This window comes from Pseudorca crassidens, chromosome 3 (assembly GCF_039906515.1).
Source record: "Pseudorca crassidens isolate mPseCra1 chromosome 3, mPseCra1.hap1, whole genome shotgun sequence".
Taxonomy (NCBI): Eukaryota; Metazoa; Chordata; class Mammalia; order Artiodactyla; family Delphinidae; genus Pseudorca; species Pseudorca crassidens.
In genome coordinates this window covers 146,211,982-146,236,340 of record NC_090298.1, presented here as the reverse complement: position 1 = coordinate 146,236,340, position 24,359 = coordinate 146,211,982, and the positions used below count along the sequence as shown (strand labels likewise).

The following is a 24,359-nucleotide window of genomic DNA, read 5'->3' as shown; positions in this document are numbered from 1 at the left end:
CGTAGATGTATTTCTGGTGTATCTGTGGGGAGGAACGTGATCTCCGCGTCTTACTCTTCCGCCATCTTCCCGGAAGTCCCAGGTGTTCTCTTCTCCCGAGAATGTCTTCCTCAAGCTTGAGGTATTGATTAGACATTCAAGTGGAGGTGTTGAATACGGAGTTGGATATACAAGTCTGAGGATTGGAAGAGGTCTGGCCTAGAGAAACAAATACGGGAGTCATTAACTCTAAGATGGCATTTAAAGCTGCAAAACTAGATAAGATCACCGGGGTGGGGGTATGAATTTAAATATAAAAGATTTAGCTTTGAGTTCAGGGGTATTCTGTGTTAGGAGGAAAGGGAGAAGAGGAGGAACCAGCAAAGGAGAGAATGAGCAAACACTGAAGTAAGAGAAAATCAGGAGAGTGTGTGTCTTGGAAGGCAAGGAAGAAGAGGTAGTCAGCTGTGTCAAAAGCTGCCAATGAATCAAATAAGATGCGGACTAAGAGTCGACCATTACGTTTAGGGACAAGGAGGTCATTGGGAACCTTGAAAAGAGCACTTTCAGTGGAGTGGGTGTAAAAGAGAATCAGAGGAGAAGAAATGAAGACAGTGAAGGTCACAGTTCTTTTAAGGAGTTTTGTTACAAAGGGGAGTAATATCAGGCAGGGAAGTAGGGCCAAGGGAAAGTTTTTTTTAAAATAAAAAAGATTGCATAGGAGAGAAAGGGGGAAATTGCTGTGCTTTGTTCTCAAGCACATAAGAGGAGATGGGAGCTAGTTCAACATACTGAGGGGCTGGCTTTTTAGAAGACAGTGTGTAAGTGCAAATGCTAGGAGATAGGTAGATATGGTAGTGAACATTTGGAATTAGAATATATTCCCAAAAGTGGATTTACGCATTTTTAATATTTTTAGTAAAATTTACCAAATTACCCTCTAGAATCGTTATACTAATTCACATTCCCAACAATTTCCTTAATTTCCCACATGCTTATCAATGCTGCATTGTTTTAATCTTTTTCAACCTGAAAGGGAAATGTTATATTCCTTTCCAGTCTCCACAGCTTCATTTCTGTCCCAGACCATTTACGTCCAGGGGCGTCAGCTGGTTTGCACAGAGACAGAGTGGGTTGAGTGACCTGAAGTAAAGGAATGTCAGGAAGCTTGCACTTCTCTTCCCATAATTGTTCTGATGACGAATGAAGACATTCAACCTGTAGAGCTGTCAGCTAAATATCAAATTCACTTTAAAATTTTAGAGATTAAAAGGGAAAAAGAAAAGGTAAATCAATGTAATGGATTGCTTTATAAACCGGGAAGTGACATTGTTCATACTGTTAGTTCTTCCTGGTATAAAGTACAACTATAGTATATCTCATCCCTTGTACCTTTTTTAAAAAGTATTCTTTTGAGGGCACAGAGAACTGGTAGATTGTGGGCCAGAGACCCCCTGCAGCCAGTTCTCTTTTGAAGGAATACAGGGAAAGTGGTCAAAGATCTAGTATTGACCTTACTTTGAATTATGTGTTAGAAGGAAGGGACATTATTCTACACCAAACACACCCAGCCTTACCTCCTCCTCTTTTTCAGGCCATAGCTCCCCATGTATGAATTTACAGGCTAGTAGACTGGAGAAAGAAATGAACATCTAGTACTGTGTATTGTTATAGTTTACGTGAGCACTGTACCAGTTACTGTGGTAAGCACATTACGTATGCTGTCTCTTTTACTCCACATAAGAGCCTTGTGAGTTATAAGTACTGTTATTGTCCTCATTTTACAGATGAGGAAACTGACTTACAGAGATTAATGATCTGTTCAGACACCCAGGTAGTGAGCAAAGAAGTAGGATTAAAACCCCAGGTCGGTATGACTCAGAAACCCACCTGGTTCATCACTACCTTACGCACTGTATGTTTGTTTTCTGTTAGACTACTATCTTGCTATACAGTTCTCCAGCTGAGGCCTTTGAAGGAAGGCCACTTCTTTTTGGGTGTAGGGAGCCTCTTCTGTAGAGGACATCATGGAGGCAGTCATCAGGGAAGAGATAGGGTCTCAGAAGGGGAAAGTTGTTTAAAAAGTGGGTCTGAAAGTAGATATCAGATAAACAGAGAAGGAGATTTTGCATCTTCTTATATACCCTTCTCTAAATCTAGTTATTGAGAGTGGCCTAGAAAGGTGCTTCTGAATGCTGGAAGCTAACCAAACACACACACACACACACACACACACACAAGGGGGGCTTCTCCAAAAAAGATAGAATAGAGGTTAAGAAAGAGGAACCCAAGCAGTTAATGTAAGCTAATAATGAGGGAAATATATGTAATAAGCAAAATTATAGCAGGAGTCTTCTATGCTTGTTTCCCAGGTTTTTTTCCCCTTATTATTTAGTGAGATTTCTTTTCCTGTTACAGCATGTACAACAGTAAGAATGGCAGTTCCATAACACTTGTGCTTCCCTTCCTCAGTCATTGCCCTTGGCCAGGTAAACCACTCAATTCACAGCATCCTTTTCCGGAGCCCCAGCATAGCCTCAACATCTGTCTTACCCAGGTCTGATGTTAAGGTTGTAACAGCATCTCATTCCCCTGCTCCCAGTTATGGCAGATATAATCAGTGGGAAACAATCAGAGATTTTCCTTTTGATTCTAAACTTTGGAAGTCTCTTATTTCATTAAAGAAAGTATCATTTCCTTTTGTACAAGTGGCAACTGCTACTGGCTTCAGTGGCTGCCAGCCTGGCAATGCCTTCATCTCCCAGCGGTCCATCAGTGTAATAAAGATCTCCCTCTTAGGAAGGAAATTCTGGGAAGGAAGGAGATGGGACTTTATGGGTGTGGGGTGGAATAAGGAAGGCAAGGAGGGTTGTCATACCTATAGAGGAACATCAAAACCAAACCTCAGCTCAGTCACTTTTGTTTACAGCAATGTGAGTCTAACTGCTACATTTTAAGCTTTTGGAGGGCAGGGCCTCCAATTTTAGTAAGTGTTGTTGAATAACATAGATTGAATAAAGCTGATTGGAGTGAATAACGATGCGGCCACGTCTTCTCTTCCATAGTCTTACAGCCACCACGGAATGCGGAGCCACTTGAGCACAATTAAATATAGTTTCCTCTTTCAAAAGTATTACTTTTTCAAGGTCATAATGGTATACTAATTACTGTTTTAATTAACACAGATGTGTCTGAAGCAGTCCAAAAAAACAAGTATGCCAGATTGCAGCTTTAACACAGCGATAAAAGTTGTGATTCTAAATAATTAATCCTTCTTGACGATAGGTTATCCAGTCCTTTAGAATCAAAAATTTTTCCCCATCACAATTCTTCGTCTTCCTATTCAATCTTGTGCTGAAGAATATAGGATCTTTACTTCCCCCATAAGGACATCAGCGTAAGAAGTCCCTGAAAGATGACCTAGTTTTCTCCGTTTGCCCCTGGCCTCCTTAACAGACCCAAAATGTGTAAACCACCACCACTACCACCAAATTACCCTAGCTTTTTCCATCACATGTAAGCAGTGCTTTTCTTTCCTGGGAAAGGGAAGTGGGGGGAAATGTCTACCTTGATTTATATTGAATTGGAGGCAAAGGTAGAAAAGCAGTGGTTGAAAACTGCCCTCTCCTGCAGTACCCTGCTTTTTCAGACCTTCATGCCTGTGCACATAACCTTTCTGGAATACTCTTCTCTCCCTTCAAGTCCACCTGAGAAACTGTGATTGATCCTTGAGAAGTAGCCTGCTCTGTGAAGCCTTTCCCACACTGCTCTCCTTCCCAAGCAAAGTCAGTCTCTTCTATTCCCATAAAATCTTGACAGACCTGTCTGATAGTGTTTGTCACATTGTACGGAATTATTTATTTACAAATCTACTTCTCCCAGCAGACTGAACTCCTTCAGAGCAAAGATTTTGTTTCATTTGTTTATCCTAGCACCTCACACAGGGTAGCTATTAAGTGAACGCTATCGTACTGAGTTGAATCTTTATGAAACTTACAATATCTTTCTAAGGTAAGATAGAATGAGATCATGAGAGAGAGTACAGAATGTGGTACGGAGTAAATTCCAAGATATGCTTCAGCCGACACAATGGTGTTGTCATTCTAATGTACAAATTATAAGCAAAGCCACATGGGCTTCAAAGGATGCACAGAAGAAAATCTGTGTGTGGAAATGTTTCAGTAAGGCAGAGAAAGGGGAGGGAACCTTCACCCTGGGCGAGTCCTGTTTCATGCTCTGCTAGAATTATTGGTCCTTCTTAACCTCTTTAGTAAACATGTGGTTTTCATAATATACCTATCAGTCAGGATTCAAACAAGGAAAAACAAACGCTGTGACACTGATGGAACAGGGGATTTATTTTAGGAATTAGACCTTGTACAATCTTGGGTGAAGATGGGAAAATAGGTCCAAGGGGGAGAGTTGGAAGTTCAGGAGAAAAATCATTAATAGGCCCTCCTGAGATAATGGCATGGATGGACAAGTTGGAGCTTGCAGGGAAAGCTAAAAGCTAGAGACATCCAGCTGCTGGGGTGGGACCCTGAAAGGATGTGGGGTGAGAGGGGGGACTTGAGTAGTGGTAAAGAAGCAATGGAAGACTGTTGCCTCTGCACAGCTCCTGCTCTGTACGTGTGCTGCCAAGCACTTGGTGGTGGGCTTGGGGTCATTGGTCAACAGGGCTTGTAGTTCTAGACACAGAGCAGGAAAGAACAAGGGGAAACTAAAACCCAGCGGTATTTCTACATCTTTTTCTCACACCTCTAATCACAACAACCTTCAGAAAGTCATGGCTGCTACTTCACTTCCACCTTCTAAATCTCATATAGATTTCTGTTTTGCTCAATTCTAGCCCACAACAGTACAGGGAAATGAGTTCTGGGAAACTTAATTCTTATTTAGCCCAATAGACACAGTACAAAACCACAACAGTATGCCTCTAAATTTTGTAAATTGAATTTAGTTTCAATTTTAGAAGCAGTACTCACTTGAACAGGAAAAAGCAGAGCTAAGAAACATGTATGACTTTATAATTCTTTACAAAGCATTCTTAGATATTGCCTGGTAACAAACCTTACCAGCACACATTTCAGAAAGAGAAACTATTAGTTGTAAATGCTAACTATAAAAAACTGTAAGGTGATTATATAAACATTTCTTCATCTTTTGATGGTCAGACATAGAATATAAGTACGGTTTTTAAACAATCGTCTCTTTAGATCTTCTGAAAAAATGTCTAAGAAGAAAAAGGAAGTAACCTTTATTGTGCACTGTGCCAAGAATTTCTTGTGTCTTTATTTCATTTAACTCATGTATCAAACCTGTGAGGCTCCTAAGAGTGAAGTAACTCAATATCAAGTGCATGTGAAAAGGTTGAAAACTCATCCCACAATTCAGAGTAATTTATATGTCTAAGTTATCTTTTTCTCTTGACTTAGTTTGTTATTTACTCCTACTTTTTTTTAACTTCTTATTGAAGAAGAGATAACATATATATTAAAGTACATAAAGTGAAATAATCTTAGGAGTACAACTCAATGAATTTTTGTGCATCCACATATATATTCATGTAATCACCATCCAGATAAAAATATCAAACTTTTCCAGTACCCCGTGGTTGATTTTCCTCGGGCCATTTGCACTTCCCAGGTAAACTGCCTTATGTATTTATATTTTTCATTATATGGATGATGTAATTCTTGGAACAATGGTAGGGGGAAGTGAACAATAGCAGTAAAGTGAAAATGTTGAATAATGTGCCTCATAACTGCTTTGAATTACATCTACTTATGTCACTTTCTCATTCTGCTTTTACCCTAAAACAGGTAATCAGATCCTGTCCCTTGGGAGCCTCTCAAAAGATCAGATTTATCCAATGAAACTCAAGGGCATCTCCATCTGCTATTCAGCTCTCAAGTCTGCCTTGTGTGGAAATTATGTCAGCTTTGGCGTCTTCAAGTTGTATGGGGACAACCATTTTGACAATGTACTCCAGGCCTTTGTCAAAATGCTGCTGTCAGTGTCCCACAGTGACTTGCTAGTAAGCAATCATGCGTCATGGGAGTCTTTGTATGAAACGTGAAGTAACACCACCACAGGGTTGGAATTGTTATAATGAAGCCCAAGGAGTTAGAATAGCACCAGATCATTTTATGTTTTAGGACAACTTCTTGATTTAACTTACAGGATTTGAATAACTATAGTGGATGTATTTATATAATTAAATGTGCAGTTTTGAGAACTGCAGCTACCATCTTCTGATAAATTGGTCATCTCAGGTATTCCAGGTTCTGTGTCTAGAGAAAATGTAATTAGCAATTTCAACTAATTGCTTACAACTGTACTCATAATTCAGAGAAGGTCTGTGTTTCCTGGAGCAGAAAATGCAGAATGACTATAGGATCTTCTCCTTCCTTCATTTCTACTCTGTGTACTCCCCTTGCTGTTTGGCCTTGCTTTCCATTAAAATTCAGATGTGGTGGACAGAGTGCTAAACTGGAAGTTGAGCAGCCTGGTATGTAGTCTCAACTCTGCCACTTGCTGGTCATTTACCTTGAATAAATCACCTTCTCTATTTCTCCAGGCTTCAATTTCCTCACCTTTAAAATCAGTAAATTAAACAAAGTGATCTCTAGGTCCCTCTTCTACTCTACCATCTAGTCTCTGTGATTTATGTCAGTTGTTTTCAAACTTTGCCCCTCAGAATCACCTGGGGTGCTTGTTGGAATTCAGATTTCCAGGCTCCTCCACTGAGCTGAGTCTGAGTCGTTATCAGACTTTTTTTTAAATATCTCAGCCTGATTACACAAAAGCTAATATATGCCCAATGTGGTTGCAGTAATTACTTCAGTAACACAGCCAAATTCATGCTCAGGCTTAGTTTAGGCTTTCCCACCTGCTCCCAGCCCAAGGTTTACAAGTAAGATCTGGGGGCCTTCGTTAGTCAGCCTGTATGAGAAATGCTCCTTTGACATTCTAATGCACTAGAGGTACCCTCTTCCACCTTTCTAAGCTAGTCTTCATAAAACCACATCTCGGGAATTCTCTGGCAGTCCAGTGGTTAGACTCTGCAATTTCACTGCCAGGGACCCAGGTTCATTCCCTGGTCAGGGAACTGAGATCCCACAAGCTGCGCAGCATGGCCAAAAAAAACTAAAAACAAAAAAACCACATCTCAAGCCAGAGTTGTTAAGCCTCTTTGCAGTAGAATGGAATGTTCATTGAAGGCTGCCTGTACAACAGAAATTACGAAGTGGAAACTTGAGTCAGATCAGCCATGTGTTACAGCCTCTTCATTGAGGGAACTCTTCACTACAGTTGAGGCCCACCAAAAAAACCTGATATGGTTCCAGGAATTTCTCTATTCTTTTTTCTAGTAGACAAGCAAACCTCTAACTCAGTAATCTCAAAATTGAGGGTGCATAGGACTCCCTTAGTGTACATTTTTAAAATGCACATTTCAGGACCTCGTTCCAGAGGTTTTCATTTTGTAAGTTTGAACTGGGAATCAGAAAACTGCATCTTTAACAAGCACCCCATGTGATTCTTATGGAGCTAGTCAATTTTACTTTATAATAAATATCGATATGGTTTATTTCTCTTATAAGTGTTGTGCTTCTTTGATACTGGTTTGGGTTTCATTTGAGGCTTTCCAGGTATCTTTCTCATGCACTTATCCTTTGCCTGTTGTATATGGTAAATATTAAGCCATTTACCAAGTTATGATTTAATTAGATGGGTTGGCATTGTGTAAATATAGCAGACTATGATGCCAAATGCTATTATAACACAAATAAATAACACAAATTTCTTTGTGTTAAAAAAGAAGGTTGCCTAGCCACTATTAAGCACTGTTCAGTGTTACAATATTCCAGCCCAGAAAAATCATTCAGTCTTCTATACTGCAGCGATTTTAATTGCACTTAAGTGTTAACCACATAAGGCAAAATTGAAATTACTTACTAGGGTATGCTGTAGCTTCAAATTAGGATTTCTAGAGATCAAGAGATTTGTATTAGAACCCCTTTAAATACTGAATTGAGAATCATTATGTCATTTGTTCCATGTATTTATATTTATGTTTATTTTATGTATTTATGTGTAAGGTCACAATTTCTAATATTATAAATGGCAATTTTCACTGAACTGTGACACGTCTTTTGCTTCCCTGTGGCTTGACATTTAGTATTTCTGTTATAGCAATATCGGAAGCTGAGCCAGTCTTATTATCCACTCCTGGAATGTCTCACCCAGGACCACATGAGCTTCGTCACCAACTTAGAGCCTCCTGTACTCCTATATGTTCTCACATCTATCTCAGAGGGACTCAGTACTCTTGGTAAGTATCATGGAGAACATTGTTTTCAGAGGAAAGACTTGATTGTGGTCTCTTAATGTATGTGCTTTTGAGATGATCATCCTACAAAGGGGGAAAGATTATTTACCCAAACTGAAAGATTATTTTATAACTATTGCCTGCGAGAGAGAAAATGCCCTTTTTCATATTTTGATATAGTTTATTTTTTAATCAGCTTAATTAAAGTATAATTTACACACAGTAAAAATTACTGATTTTAAGTGAACATTTCAATGAGTCCTTACAAACATATACACAGTCATGAACCACCACAGCCAAGATACAGAACATCTTCATCACCGCAAAAAGCTCCCTCCTGACCCCTTCTAATCAATCCCTTTCCCCTAGTCCCAGCCCCAAGGAACCACTATCTACTTTCTCTCACTGTAGTTTGCCTTTTCCAGAATTTCATATAAGTGAAATCATATAACCTGTAGTCCTTTGTGTCTGACTTCTTTCGTTTAGCATAATGCCTTTGAGATTTATCCACGTTTTGCGAAACAGCTTTTATCTTTCTATTGCTGAGTATTATTCTATGGTATGGATTACCACGTTTGTTAATATGTTCACCAACCAATAACATTTGGGTTGTTTCCATTATTTGGTTGTTTTGAATAATGCTACTATGAACATTCATGTACAAGTCTTTCTGTGGACAGGTATTTCTCTTGAGTAAATACCAGAATGGAATTTCTGGGTTGTATGCTAAGTGTATATTTAACATTATTAAAAACTGCCAAACTCATGGATATATACAGTACCAAATGTAAAATAGATAGCTAGTGGGAAGCAGCCACATAGCACAGGGAGATCAGCTCGGTGCTTTGTGACCACCTGGAGGGGTGGGATTGGGAGGGTGGGAGGGAGACGCAAGGGGGAGGAGATATGGGGATATATGTATACATATAGCTGATTCACTTTGTTATAAAGCAGAAACTAGCGCACCATTGTAAAGCAATTATACTCCAATAAAGATGTTAAAACAAAAAACTGCCAAACTGTTTCCCAAAGTGATTGTACCATTTTACTCCCCCAAGCAATGTATGAGGACTCCAGTTGTCCTGTATCTTCCCTAACACTTGCTGTTATCAGTCTTTTTAATCTTAGCCATCCTCGTGGGTGTGAAGTGGAATCTCCTTGAGTTTTTAATTTGCATTTCACTAATGACTGATGATTTCAGCATCTTTTCTTGCTTATTTGCCATTCATCTGTCTTCTTGGTAAAATATTTGTTCAAATCTTCAACCCAATTTCTTTAATTGGGTTGTTTTGTCTTGGAAGAGTTGTTATATATTCTGGGTACAAATCTTTTATCACATCTATGTTTTGCACGTATTTTTTCAGCCTTGGCTTGTCTTTTTTATTTTCTTAACAGTATCTTCTGAAGAATAAAAGTTTTCAGTTTTGAGGAAGTCCAATTATTTTTTTCTCTTACAGTTCATGTCGTTTTGGTCCTATCCTAAGAAATCTTTGCTTATTAACCCAAGGCCATAAAGGCTTTTTCTGTGTTTTCTTCTAAAAGTTTTATAGTTTTAGCTCTTATGGTTAGGTCTATGATCCATTTCAATTTAATTTTTGTACGTAGTATTATGAGGTAAAAGCTGGGATTCCTTTTTTAACATGTAGATATTCAGTTGTTCTAGCATCTTTTGTTGAAGAATATCCTTTATTTGTTAGACTACTTTGTGCCATTTCTATACTGTCCTAATTTTATAGTAAGTCTTAAAATCAGATAGTATAGCCCTCTGATTTTGTTTTTCCCTTTTTAAATTGTCTTGGCTATTCTGGGTCCTTTGCCTTTTTTATAAATGTAGAGTCAACTTGTCAGTTTCTCATGTTAGAAAAAAAATGAGCAGGGGAATTATTATTGGGTTACATTGAATCTCTAGCCCAGTTTGGGGAAAACTGACATCTTAGCAATATTGAGTGTTCAATTCCTGGCAATGGCATATCTTTCCATTTATTTAGATCTTCTTTACCTTTTCTCAACAGCATTTTTGAAGTTTTGACTATATAAGTCTTGTCCATATGTTGTTGTATTTATAACTATTTTCTGTTTTTATGCTGTTGTAAATGATATTTAGTTCAATTTCTATTGTTTTTGCTACCATGTATAATTGCAATTGATTTCTTTGTATGCTGACCATGTATCCTGTAACTTTGCTAAACTGACTTATTAATTCTGGTAGCCTTTTGTAGATTTCTTAAGATATTCTGCATAGATGTGTCTGCAAATAAAGGTAGTTTTACCTCTTTCTTTCCAATCTGTATGGCTTTTTTTTGGCCGCACGGCATGCAGAACTTCCCAACCAGGGATCGAACCCATGCTTCCTGCATTCGAAGTGTGGAGTCTTAACCACTGGACCACGAGGGAAGTCCCTATATGGCTTTTTTAATTTTTCTCACCCTATCACACTGGCTAGAACCTACAGTACAACGTTGAATGGAAGTGATGGTAGCGAGCATTCTTTCCTTGTCTCCAGTGTTATGGAGCAAACATTCATTCTTTTTCACCATTCAGTATATTAGCTCTAGGTTTTCTGTAGAGGCTCTTTATCTTGTTAAGGAAATTCTCTTCTTTTGTAGTTTTCTGAGAGTATTATCATGAGTGGGTGTTGAATTTTATCAAATTCTTTTTCTACATATACTGAGATAATCATATGGTTTTTCTTTTTTGGTCTGTTAATGCATTACATGATATTAATCACCACATTGGTGGATATTTGAATGTTAAAACAACTTTGCATTCCACACTTGGTTACGATGTATTGTCCTTCTTATATATTACTAGATTCAACTTTCTGTAATTTTGATACAGATTTTTACATCTATGTTCATGACAGCTATCGATGTATTCTTCTATGGTTCTTCTTTTATAGTTTTCTGTTCTTCTCATATCTTTGCCTTGTTTTAGTGTTGGTCTAGGGCCCTCATGAAATGAGTTGGGAAATGTTCCCTCCTCTCTTATTTTCTTAAAGAGTTTGTGTAGAATTGTTATCAGTTCTTCATGAAATGTTTGATAGAATTCCCTAGTGAAACCACTAGGCCTAGATTTTTTCTTTGTTAGAAGGTTTTTAACTATAAATTAAATTTCTTTAGTGGATATAGGACTATTCCAGCCTCCTATTACATCTTTCTTTCTTTAATTAATTAATTTATTTATTTGGTTGCGCTGGGTCTTAGTCGCGGCAGGCGGGCTCCTTAGTTGTGGCTCGCCTGCTCCTTAGTTGCGGCTTATGTGCTCCTTAGTTGTGGCTCACGGGCTCCTTAGTTGTGGCTCGCCAGCTCCTTAGTTGTGGGCATGTGTACTCTTACTTGCGGCATGCATGTGAGATCTAGTTCCCTGACCAGGGATCGAACCCAGGCCCCCTGCATTGGGAGTGCGGAGTCTTAACCACTGCACCACCAGGGAAGTCCCTCCTATTACATCTTAAGTAGCATTTGATAGTTTGTGTCTTTAAAGGAAATTGTCCATTTCATCTGAAGTTCATCTGACATTACTGACATAAAATTGTTCATAATATCCTCTTGTTATACAACTTTGATTTCTGTAGGATCTCTAGTAGTGTTCCCTCTTTCATCCCTGACATTGGCAATTTGTGTTGTTTTTTTTTTCTTTATTATTCTGGGTCCAGGTTTATCCATTTTTTTTTTTTTTGGTTTATCAATTTTATGCAGAGAACCAGCTTTCAGTTTTCATTGATTTCTCTATTATTTTTCCATATTTTTATTTCATTGACTTAAGGTATGATCTTCATAACTTCCTTCCTTCAGTTTATTTGCTTTTCCTCTTCTAGTTTTTTCAGGCAGAAGCTTAGGTTGTGGATCTTAGACCTTTCTTCTTTTCTAATGTACACATTTAATGCTTTTATCTAAGCACTACTGTGGCTATAACTGATAAAATTTTTATATATTGGGGGCTTTTTTTTTAAAAGATTTAATTTTATTTATTTTTGGCTGCGTTGGGTCTTTGTTGCTGCGCGCGGGCTTTCTCTTTGAGGCGAGCGGGGGCTACTCTTAGTTGCGGTGCACAGGCTTCTCATTGCGGTGGCTTCTTTTGTTGTGGAGCATGGGCTCTAGGCATGCGGGCTTCAGTAGTTGTGGCTTGCGAGCTCTAGAGCACAGGCTCAGTAGTTCTGGCGCATGGGTTTAGTTGCTCCACGGCAAGTGGGATCTTCCACCAGGGATCAAACCTGTGTCCCCTGCATTGGCAGGCGGATTCTTATCCACTGTGCCACCAGGGAAGTCCTGGGGACTTTTTCTATTCAGTTTTAAAATATTTTCTTATTGCCTTAGTGATTTCTTCTTTTACCAGTGAGTTATTACTTAGAAGCACATTGTTTAATTTCTGATCTTTCTGTTATTGAGTCTAGTTTAATTCCATCGTAATCATATTAGTGGTTGTTATAACTTTTGTATTTGTTGAATCTTTTTTTGGTCCAAAATATGGTGAATGTTCCATGGGCACTTGAAATGAATGTATATTCCATGGTTGTTGGGAAGAATGTTCTCTTAAGTGTCAGGTCTAATTGCTTGATAATGTTCGCATTTTATATATTTTTACTGGTTTTTTGTCTGTTTGTTTTCTGCTTGCCCTATGAATTATCAAGAGAGAAGTGCTGAAGCCTCTAACTATAATTATAGATTTGTCCGTTTCTCCTTCTATCCGTCTGTGCATAAATTATTTTGAAGCTCTGTTATCAAGTAAATATATATTTAGGATTGTTATGTCCCCTTGATTAATTTACCCCTTTATCCTTGTGAAGTGATGCTCTTTATTTCTGGTAATATTCTTTCCTCTGAAATCTACTTTGTCTGATATTACTTGCCTCTCCAGCATTCTTTTGATTAGAATTAGCCTCTTTTTCCATCATTTCACTTTTATTCTTTCTGTGTCTTTATATTTAAAGTTGGTTTCTTGAAGACAGCAGGTATTTTCTATTGCTGTTTTAACAAATTCTTACAAACTTGGTGACTTAAAACAATGTAAATTTACTGTCATATAGTTCTTTAGGTCATAAATCTGACATGGGTCTCACCAGACTAAAATCAAGGTGTCAGCGGAACAATTTTTCTTTCTAGGAGCAAATCTATTTCCTTTCCTCCTCCAGCCTCTAGAGATCACCTACATCCCTTGGCTCATGGCTTCTGTCCTCCATCTTCAAAGCTAGCAACATTGAATATCTCTGACCATTCTTCCATAGATACATGTCCCATTGATTCTGATGTCTTCTGCCTCTCTCTTTCACTTTTAAGGACCCTTGGAATTACCTTGGACCTACCCAGATAATCAAGGATGATCTTCCTATTTTTGGTTCAACTGATTAGCAACCTTAATCCATCTGCAACCATAGTTATTCTTTTCTGTGTAACCTAACACATTAATAGGTTCTGGGGATTAGGATATGGACATATTTGCCTAACATACAGCATATAATTGAGTCATATTTTTATATCAAATCTGACTGTCTCTACCTTCTAAATAGTGTTTCAGCCATTTACATTTAATATAACTACCAGTATATTTGAGTTTAAATTTATAATATTGCTGTTTGTTTTTTCTTTATCCTATCTGGGCTTTGTTTCTTTTTCCTGCCTTCTTTTGGTTTGGATTAATTAAATGTTTTTCTAATGAGTTCATTTTATATCCCCTGTGGGTTTATTAGTCATACTTTTTAATTTTTAGTGGTACTCTAAGGTTTACCATCTACACCATCAAATAATATAATCCTAGTTTGCATTCAAATAATTACAGTCTGCCTCTCTCCATCTCCATTCCTTCTGGAACTCCAGTTATACATATGTTATGTATATCTGTTATATTGTTCAAAGACTGGAGAGAACTCCTCTGCAGATCTCCAGAGCTCTCTTCTTATATAGTTCCCACTCTCTGACACTCTGTCCCACAAGTTCTAGCTGCCTCAGCCTCCCCAAATTCAACTCAGTGAGACCACCTGGCTTTGTTTGGGTTCCCCTTTCCTGGCCAGTAGCCTGGAAACTGCTTTGTGCAGTAAGCTTGAGCAGTTGGGTAGGTATTACCTCATTTGTTTCCCTCCTCTCTGGTTTCATAGTCCTATACTGCTTCTTGTACGATTGAAAACCGTTGTTTCATATATTTTGTCCTGTTTTCTAGTTGTTTATGGCAGAAGGAAAAATTCTCATAGCGGTTAATCCTTCATGGATAGAAACCGAAGTCTTTTATTATTACAGTTTGTCTTGACATTCTTTTATCTCATATTATAGTAATACTTGAAGATTTTAAATTAGTTACGGATGGCTGTGTTGTTCTCAACATGTGATCTTAGGCCCAAAATCAGCATTTTAACAAGTCTCCAAAGGAATCTTGACAAAGTGGCATAATGCAGGGAATACTGAACTTGAATTTAAGTCCCAGTGCTGCCACTTATGAATGTATGACCATGGACATGGACTCTGTGCCTGACGCTGCCATAGGTGTTTTCATATGTGTACTTCACTCATTTCATTCTCAGAACCACTCTGCATACCAAAACTGGGTTAAATATGCTAATAGCACTGTTTGTCCTTATTTCCTGCTTGATTGTAGGCTTCCTACTTGATAGGAACAGTGTGTCTTAATCACAAATTTTTTCCCAGTGCCTAGCATGTGGTAAGTGCTCAATAAGTATATGTTGAATGAATTAATTAGGTAATATTATTTTCACTATACAGATGAGTAAGCTGCTGCCCAGAGAGGTGAAACAACTTGCCTAAGGTCATACAACTAATGAGTGCCTCATCTAGGAGTCTTTCTAACTCTAAAACCCATTCCTCTTCACCTCACCACCCTGCTGGATCCTGCTGTGATCCAAAAGGTCACAATTTGGCAGGTGAATTGTGCCCTGTGTCTTCAAGAAAGAGGATTATTTAGACTGTTGAACGTAACCACTTGGGTTTCTCCTTTTCCAACAATGAAAAATTTGCAAAGAGGCATTAATTGGGTTACAGGCAGCCTTCAGTTCTACTATAGCCTCAGTGGGAAAAATGAGAGGGAGGTACAGAAAAGTTGAACCAATGATAGATAATATGCTTAACATGATATTAAATTTTTTTAGTTAATCATTTACTAGCATTTTTAGTTTCAGGCCAGCTATAATTTGTGAAAAGAAAAAGTGATTGTATTTATATATTATATTTTCCATGTTTTTAATCACCCACCACCACCACCACCGCCTACCCCCCATACTCTTACATACAGAGACCAAGCACGGGGCTTACAAAAAGCTGCTTCTAATAATGACTCTCAACTCATTCATTTAGTAGACATCAGCTGTGCACATGCTGTGTACCAGGTTCCATTCTAGACCTTGAGAGTGCTGTAGAGAACAAGATAGATAAGGTCTCTGCTCATGTGCAGTTTATATTCTAGTGAGGAGATATAACAGTAAACACACACACACACACACACACACACACACACACACATACACAAGAAAATGTCAAGTCATGATAAGCGCTAAACAAAGACTTAAAATAGGATCATGAAGAAGGAATGATTGTATGGCTTTTTTAGAAGTGATCAGGGAAGGCCTCTGAAGATGAGCCCTGGCAGGAATGGGGGTGCCTTCCAGGAAAGCAAAGGATGGCACAGAAGACAAGGCAAGGGAAGGTGGGGGCAAGCTAAAAGTTGAACCAACTGGAAACCACCAGAAATTTCCCCATCAAGGTCATTATTAATAAAATTTTCATTATTAATAAAGGGTGTATGTTATTGTCATGAAACACATTCTTGAATTGGATGGAGTAAATATTATAAATGTAATATGGAAATAAGACATTCAGGAAATACGTAGAAACTTAGAGACCTTGTTCATTAGTTTCTCCCACCAGAAACATGCTAAAGAGAGAAGAAAGCTATGGATTGGCTAAATAGATTGACAGGCTTGGTGTTTCAGGAATTGAAATAGCCAGAAAAACAAATGGGAAGTGAAAAGGGGGAAACCTACAAGCGTTGGGCGCTATGTTACAATCTTTACACACTTTCTGTCTTTAATCTTTAATTTCTCAAAACAAAGTAGGTGGTATTAAACACATTTTACAGAGGTGGGAGTTGAATCTTCCTATAGTCAAACATCTAGAAGATACAGATTCAACCCTAAACTGCTGCACCATCCAAATAGGCCTTTGTTTCTGAAATTGCCTTTCACACTATATTTTTCCAAGACCTTCATCCTCCCCTCTGCTATGGTGAGAAATTTTGAGTCAAAGCCAAATGTAATTTCAACCCCATTATCATTCTTCTGACTCTCAGTTAAGCAACTCTTTCCTGTACAGTTAACTTTACAGAACAGCTTTCTACGATGGGTCTTAGTGAACAAGAGGGCTATTAATGATGCATATGCTTCCCATAGAGACTAGTTGCAGAAGAAAAGGGGCATTTAGTTGTTGCAGTCCCAAACAGTAAGTTGCTAGAGAGGACAAAGTGCCTGTTGGGCTTAAAAAATCTGTCCAAAATTGTCTAAATCATGGATGATAAACACCAAGAGCTAGGAAAATATGAAAATTCATGACTTCTGCTCATTCTTTTATTTCAGGAGAGTTTCATTGTTTGAATCTCACACAATAGCTTGAACTGCAAATAGAGAAAACTAAAAATAATACATAGTCCTCATCACTATTCATTCTGTTTTTGATCAAATGGCCCATGATCCTTATGATTCCACACTTTTCAGTCTACCCTGAAATAACATTTATCCTTTTCAAAGCCCCCAACAATAAATCAGCCATAATGAAAGCTCTTCTTCTTGCTTTTACTGCAAGGATATATGCTCCAACCTTCATGTCTAAAGTGTTTACCTGGCTTTTTCATAGCTGACTCAGTAGATTAGAACCTTTTAATGCAACCTTCATGGCATGTGGTCACCAAATCTATGTGAAGTCTTTATAATTTTTGTATGATTGATAGCATATTGCTCTTCACTGGTGAGGGGAACCATATCTATTTCCCGCTTGCTTCCTTTGTACATGTTAAGTTACTTAATCCATTTACTTTCATGATTGGGACTTCAGAGGTAGAAATGTGAAGGAAAAGAGAAAAGCAAACAGGTTCAACAGTCTGTGCCTGATTCTTAGGCCTAAATGTTTTCTACTACATTATATACTACCTCCCAGGGTTATAAAACCAAAGCTTCCTTTTCTGCAAAGCAACCCAGTTAGTGGGGAGAGGTAATCAATCAATCAGTCAATCAATCAACTGCCATAGCTTTAGAAGGAAATAAAAGCTCCTTTCTCAAAAGCCTATAGCTCCACAGTTTCCCAAAACTATTGTCCATGCCCATCTTTTAGACCTTCATTCAACCCCTGTGTCAGCTACCATTATCATCTATTTTAAATGCATACTTCTATATTTCAAAACCTGTCCCCAAACCTACCTCTATTTACTATGTCATTCCTCTCTAAAACAACGTATGTGAGAGTTTTTAAATTGTAGTGTTATATCAATTCTAGTATTATTACTAAACAAAACTCAAGACTTTTTAAAAAAAACTTTCTCCGATTAGCTTTGCCTACCCATTCTTTAATTAAATCAACTAATATTTCACCTCTAATCTATGACAAGCACACATATGTCTCAGAACCTTAGAGATGAGTAAAATGAATAAGAAAGTAACTATTCCCCTAGGAAGTTTATAATCTGCTTCCCAGCCCTACTCTCCCAATCTACTTCTTTTCTGAATCTACTAAATTTGCCGGGTTTTGAGTGCCCATCACGTTTTTGTTTGTCTTGTTGTTTCTGTTATTAATCATAAACTCCCCAGAATTGTGTCCATATGTTACCATTAGCCAAAAAATCTGGGCACTGTCATGCTCTGAATCAAAACCATGAACTTTGGATAAACTAATTATCTCTGAGCTTCATTTTTCTCATTTGAAAAATGCAAACAACAGTACCTACTGTATACAGAAGTGGTTATTAGAGGTATATGAAATGATATTTAGTGTACAAAGGAATCATGTCACTTACTTGCTAAGAAAAAAACCTTCAATAACACCTCTGTTGCCTCTCAAATTACATGTAAATGTCTCGACCTACTACTGGATGCCCTCAAGATCCCAACTATTTTGTCAGCCTTCTCTCTTATGATTCCCCTACACACTCTTTCACTCACACCAAAAGGTCCTGCTCCCCTTTTTTCACTATGAGGGAAAATTAGTAGTAACTACCATATTTTTTTCCTTCCAGTTTTATTGAGACACAATCGACACTATACAAATTTAAGGTGTACAACATAATGATTTGGCTTACGTACATCCCGAAATGATTACCGTAGTAAAGTTTAGTGAACATCCATCACTGCATATAGGTACAAAATAAAAGAAAAAGAAAAAAAATATTTTCCTTGTGATGAGTATTCTTAGAATTTACTCTCTTAACTTTCATACATAATATACAGCAGCGTTAGTATAATAATCATGTTGTACATTACACTCCTAGTACTTATTTATCTTATAATGAGAGCTTTATACCTTTTGACCACCTTCATCCAGTTCCCCCTCCTGCTAACCCCTGCCTCTGATAACCACAAATATGATCTCTTCTTCTGTGAGTTTGTTCGTTTGTTTGTTTGTTTGTTTGTTTTTAAAGTATAATTGACCTACAACACTAAGTTAGTCCCTGGTGCCCAACATAGTCATTCAATATTTCTATACGTTAGATAATGATAAAATACTGTGGTAAGTCTAGTTACCATCTGTCACCATACTAAGATATTATTATTGGCTATATTCCCCACACTGTACAGTTTGTCCCCATGACTCATTTATTTTGTAACTGGAAGTTTGTACCTCTTCATCTCCCTCACCTATTTCTCTCATCTTCGCCCCCGCCCCCAACTCCTCTCCTCTGGCAACCACCTGTTTGTTCTCTGTATCTATGACTGTTTCTCTCTTGTTACGTTTGTTCATTTGTTTTTTGTTTTAGATTTCACGTATAAGTGAAATCATATGGTGTTTGGCTTTCTCTGTCTGACTTATTTCACTTAGCATAATACCCTCTAGGTCAGTTATTTTTACTGTGAGAATTTCTAGTTATTTTTCTCCTCATTCAACTCTGCAGCATATTTTATAAATGATGAGAAAGGTTAATTGGCTCCTTCGCAGTAACAACACAGCAAATAACTGGAAAAGATGGAATTTGAAACCAGAGCTGTCTGGCTTCAAAATCCATACCTTTTCACCCTACTATGTACATTGTGCAAAATGTGAAAAATGTTCTTCCTTATGTTTAACTGGAATTAGTTTTCCAAGCCCATCTCAGGTGCTACCTCCTTCACCAAACTGTCCTTAATCCTCATCCAAATACAATATCACCCTCAAATTTCTCACAGCAGTGTGTCACTCATTTTTGCGCAGCAGTGTGCTAGTGATTTACGTACCAAATCATGAGCTCTTTGACACCAGGGTGAGTGTTTCCCCTGAAACAAAGTACTTTGCAGCAAGTTTACACCCTGTTTCCCCTGAAGCAGAGCAGTTTGCACCAAGTAGATATTTAATAAAGTCACTTCAATTGAACAGAGGGTCATTAAGGTCACATATGGAAAATTCTGTCCAGTGCAATCCAGGAATCATTTACTTACTAACATGTCTCTATTCCAGGTCCTGTAGTAGACATTGGGTTTAAAGAGATAAAAGCAAAGCAAAAATCCCTGCCCTCAAGGAGTTTACAGTTTGATTAAAGTGCTTTGAAACCAGAAAGTTGGTTTTCTTTTTAATTTAGGCATTATAGTGAGATGAAACAAACACTTTAGTAATACAAATGAATTCTCATTTGTTGTTCACACAGATACAGTTGTCTCCTCCAGCTGCTGTACCAGTTTAGACTACATCGTCACCTACCTCTTCAAGCACATAGCAAAAGAGGGCAGGAAGCCACTTCGATGCAGAGAGGCTGCCCAGGCTGGTCAGAGACTATTACATTTTATGCAGCAAAATCCAGAGGTCCTGCAGCAGGTAACTGGTGGTTGCTTATCTAGCTTAAGAGAGAAGAGTTTCCCAAAAGCCGATCTGGTCTCTGAATATCCCTTAGAGCAACTGGTCTTGCCAAGACTCTTTACTGGGTCTTCTCTAGGAGTATTTTCCCTGTAGGGAGGATAGTACACTGGCCTCAGGATTACCCACCCTCCAGAAATCTCTAAGTCATTCATCTTACCTCAGTGAAGCTAGAATTCAAAAAGAGGATAGCTCTTCCAGCGACAAGAGAAATAAAAGTCAAAGCTGGAACTAGAAACAGTCAACCTCTGATTTCTTTCCCAGAGCCTCTAATAACGTCGTCTTAGGTTTGCCTTGTGAATACTCTGGTATGTTGAGAAACTACCATTTTCTGGGCTCCTAGTCTGTGCCAGGCAGCTTGCTGGGAACTTTCCCTTCATCATATCATTTTCCCCATTTTAAGATGAGAAATCAAGGTTCAGATAGGTCATATTCCCACGAACATTTAAATAATAAGTAATAAAGCTACGATTTGTTTATTTTCAAATGTTTTCTGACTAGCTAATATGAATTAGGTCCAAGTTTAATATTTTTTAAAAACTTCTGCAAATCACAGTAACAGCATGCATAAAATTAAATAATATATGCCAGAAATGTTTCAAAGAGAATAATACCATTTTACTGTGGAGATAGCATCACTATGATATATTCCAGTTCTACTACATTTGGAAAGTGATATCTTTGTACTGCTTCCAGTTGTCTTCTTTTGCCAAATTATCTATCTCCATAATAGTCTGTGGTTTGCAAATATAAACACTTTAACCTGGTCATTAGCCAGCAAATAAGTCACCTGCAATCAGCAAAAAAGTGTCAGTCTGAGTAAATAAATGATGAAAATGAATAAGACAGCCATGGAAGAGGTTTTCTTCCTAGCTGTCATTTTTTTGCTGATATTTAAATGACATTATGTAAACTTTATTTGTGGTGATGTTTCAGTTAACCAGTTATTTTCCTGGCAGGGAGGTGTGTGATTAAGATTTTGTGTAAATAAGCAAAGGGTTCTGGGCCTGTAACTATTTGGTATGACCCTGGAATTGTTACAACATGTTGGTGATTAAACAGGAGGAAGGTAACTCACATTTATTGAGTATGTACAAGGTGCGAGAGCCACTAAGACCCATGAGACATAATTTCTCTCCTTAAATAAGTGTGTCCTGCCAGGTGGGAAGGAGAGACAAGTAACTAACTAATTATGTGATAATTGGATTAACATAGTGATGACAGGAGGAGAGGACTTGCAGAGACATCTCCTCATTTAGACCCCACAACAACCCTGCAATGTGGATATAACCATCCCCATTTTTCAAATGAATAAATTGAAGCACAGAGAGAAACTGGAAAGTGGAATGTGAACCAAGGTCTGTTTGGCTTAAAAGCCCAAGTCCTTACCACTTACTTACACCATTGATTCTCAGGAGACTAGTTGCTGGATAAGATCTCAGATTCACCTGGAATGCCTTTTCAGAATAACACATTCTATCAAGATTTGGATGCACTGCTCCTCACCCATCCTTCTGCAGTAGCCACTGGTACTGCTGGGAGTGTGGCGTAGCCCTCAGGTGTTTTGCAACAAGAAGGCTGAGAACCACAGAATTAGAGCATGTAGGCAGTGGAGAAAATAAATAACCATGGATTGGCCAGCAATCAGACCCAGCGCTCACCCCACCGTGGCAAGTGACAGGTCTGCCACCTGCCATTGCTCAACCATGATCACAATATTGTCCCGTAAACTTCGGCAGGAACTTTTAAGTGGGTAGAAAATTTTAGCAAAAATCAATAGGCTATGGTCCTAGACAAATACCATCCGACTGTGCAGAACAAGTAATGTGGTTGTGCAGAAGACATTCAAGTTTGTCTTTACTCAGAATTACCATGTGTTTGTTGGTTTAAGTAATTTCTATGTGTTAATAGTACTTGGTAATCCTTTACTTTATAGCATATGACTAAGTAGTGATATATCTTTATTAACAGTGGAATACATTCTATTTATTTGGAATGTAGGCTTTCAGGTAGCATTTTAAATATTAATGACCGGTCTCTGGTAGTCAGCATAAATATGATTTGCATTAGCACTAGGTTATATCATCTTGAGTGCCTCTGATGTCAATGATTGGGTATAGTAGTATCTGACATCATCTCCTTAGGTCACTGACAACTTTGACCTCTATTCTTATGCACAGTTTCTGTCGTCTCAAAAGCTCTTTTGAATTAATTTGAAATTTTGACTCTTCCCTTTATGAGGCAGTAAAATTGATAATTATTCAGATGGGAACTGAGCACTGAGTGAAAAATCAATTCCACCCGCTCTCTGCCGCGTATAAAATTACTTCTGAGTCGGCTGGACTGAACGGATGGCCAGAGTAAAAGCAGCAGGCAGGAGTAGTGGGAAGAATTAGCTGGACACAGCTAATAGCCTGAAGGGATAGACTTGGAAAAGAGGGAGTGGGCCAGTTGGGGGTTATTATGAGCAAGGATGGGTGCCATTGATCATCTGTTTGCATCAGCTTTCCAAGACCTTATAAATCAACCCTGAAGAGCAGCAGAATCCAAGATTTCAGCCTCTTTCCAGGGGGAATTTATATTAGATTATTCTCATTTTCACACTCAGATGAAAAGTGAGCCATTGATTATTCATTGGTTGCCCATCAAATGCTGTTTTTATAGATGATTTGCCTATCAGAGAAGATAATGAACAAGGTTGCTGCTTCATAACTCAAGGTTTCAGTTTTCAAGGCATCTGTGTCAGTTAAGTAATGCCTAACCCTATTAAAAGGAATGGGTTACAAATTGCTTAACAGTGCTGAAAAACTAGACCCTAATGACTAATTGTGCTTGGAGTTTAGAGAGGGTTTGTCAGCTCTTTAAACTGATGCAATGATACTGCAATTATTTACTAGTTTGAACTGTTCTCCCCCTGCACCACCAACCTGGAAGCATAGTTGCATGAAGAGTGTCAATTCTAAATTGCAAAAGTTATCTCCTCAAGCTTCCACAGCAAATGAAGCATGAACCCACATAAAGGGTCTTCTGACATTCTTATAGGCCTTTCCTATAAGACATTTTAAGTGCCTCTCACCTGAAAATGTGTTTATTATGACCTGCTATGTGGCTTTAGATCTTCAGTGTTTTTAAAAACATTCTCCAAATAAGCCATCTTCCATATTTTGCAAACAAACCTAAATTTGCAAAGCATTACATTTAATCCATTTGAAGATCTGTTATAATTAAGTAAATCTATTTTAAGTAAGAATTATTGTCTAACCAGCATTGCTTTAACTTAACTGAGAAAAACCCAGTTTACGTATATTAAGCAAAAAAAAAAAGTTCCCATGTTTTTATGTCATTAGAGAGATAAACTAAAGTTTTAAGAACAGGCCAGTAGTAACAGTGATTAGGCATGGATCTGCTACAGTAATTTGGAAGATAAAATTTCTACGGGAAACGTTTTCAGTTTTATCCCTGGTCATGTTAAGTGTTTGTATCTATAATTCAAAGGTCAGCATACATTTAGTTATATCACAGAATGAAAGAAGGATCTACCTAAATTAGGTACATGAAAGAGTGTGTTTTATAAGAGTAGAAGGGCATTTCAAAGATGAGACTCATTCTCTTTCAGATTATAAGAATAGGACACTGAGGCTGAATGCTTCTCTAAATCATAACTTCTATTAAAACTACCTGCTCTCGAAAGAGTAGCAACTTCCATAGAAGTAGAACAAGAATTATGTGATGGTCAGTATTACTGATCAGATTATGCAATTAACTTATTAACAAGGTATTTTTAGCAATTATGTTCTCTAAAATTTAAATACACTGAATGGAGGAATTAGAACATTTAGGTTTTAATTTATCTTAACCTCTTCTATTTAACTATTTGGCTCAAGTGAGCTGTACTAAAAACCAGAAAAAGTTCTAATTATAATTCTTTCTCCCTCGCTCTCTCTCCCCCTCCCTCCCACTTTGTGCTAACCTGACATTTAACTACAAATTGTAAAGAGCTGTCAGGCGTTATAAGAATCATA

General features: G+C 37.9%; 1 protein-coding gene across 6 annotated transcripts in view; it reads left to right on the top strand.

Moving 5' to 3' along the window:
• The window catches only part of RANBP17 (RAN binding protein 17), a 322,707-nt gene that overhangs the window by 273,231 nt on the left and 25,117 nt on the right, over positions 1 to 24,359 (top strand). For all 6 annotated transcript variants that reach the window (XM_067732877.1, XM_067732875.1, XM_067732874.1 and 3 more), the window contains 3 exons: positions 5,802 to 6,016; positions 8,176 to 8,314; positions 20,132 to 20,298. In XM_067732877.1, coding sequence (XP_067588978.1) covers positions 5,802 to 6,016; positions 8,176 to 8,314; positions 20,132 to 20,298 — 521 coding nt within the window. The remainder of the gene's footprint in view (positions 1 to 5,801; positions 6,017 to 8,175; positions 8,315 to 20,131; positions 20,299 to 24,359) is intronic.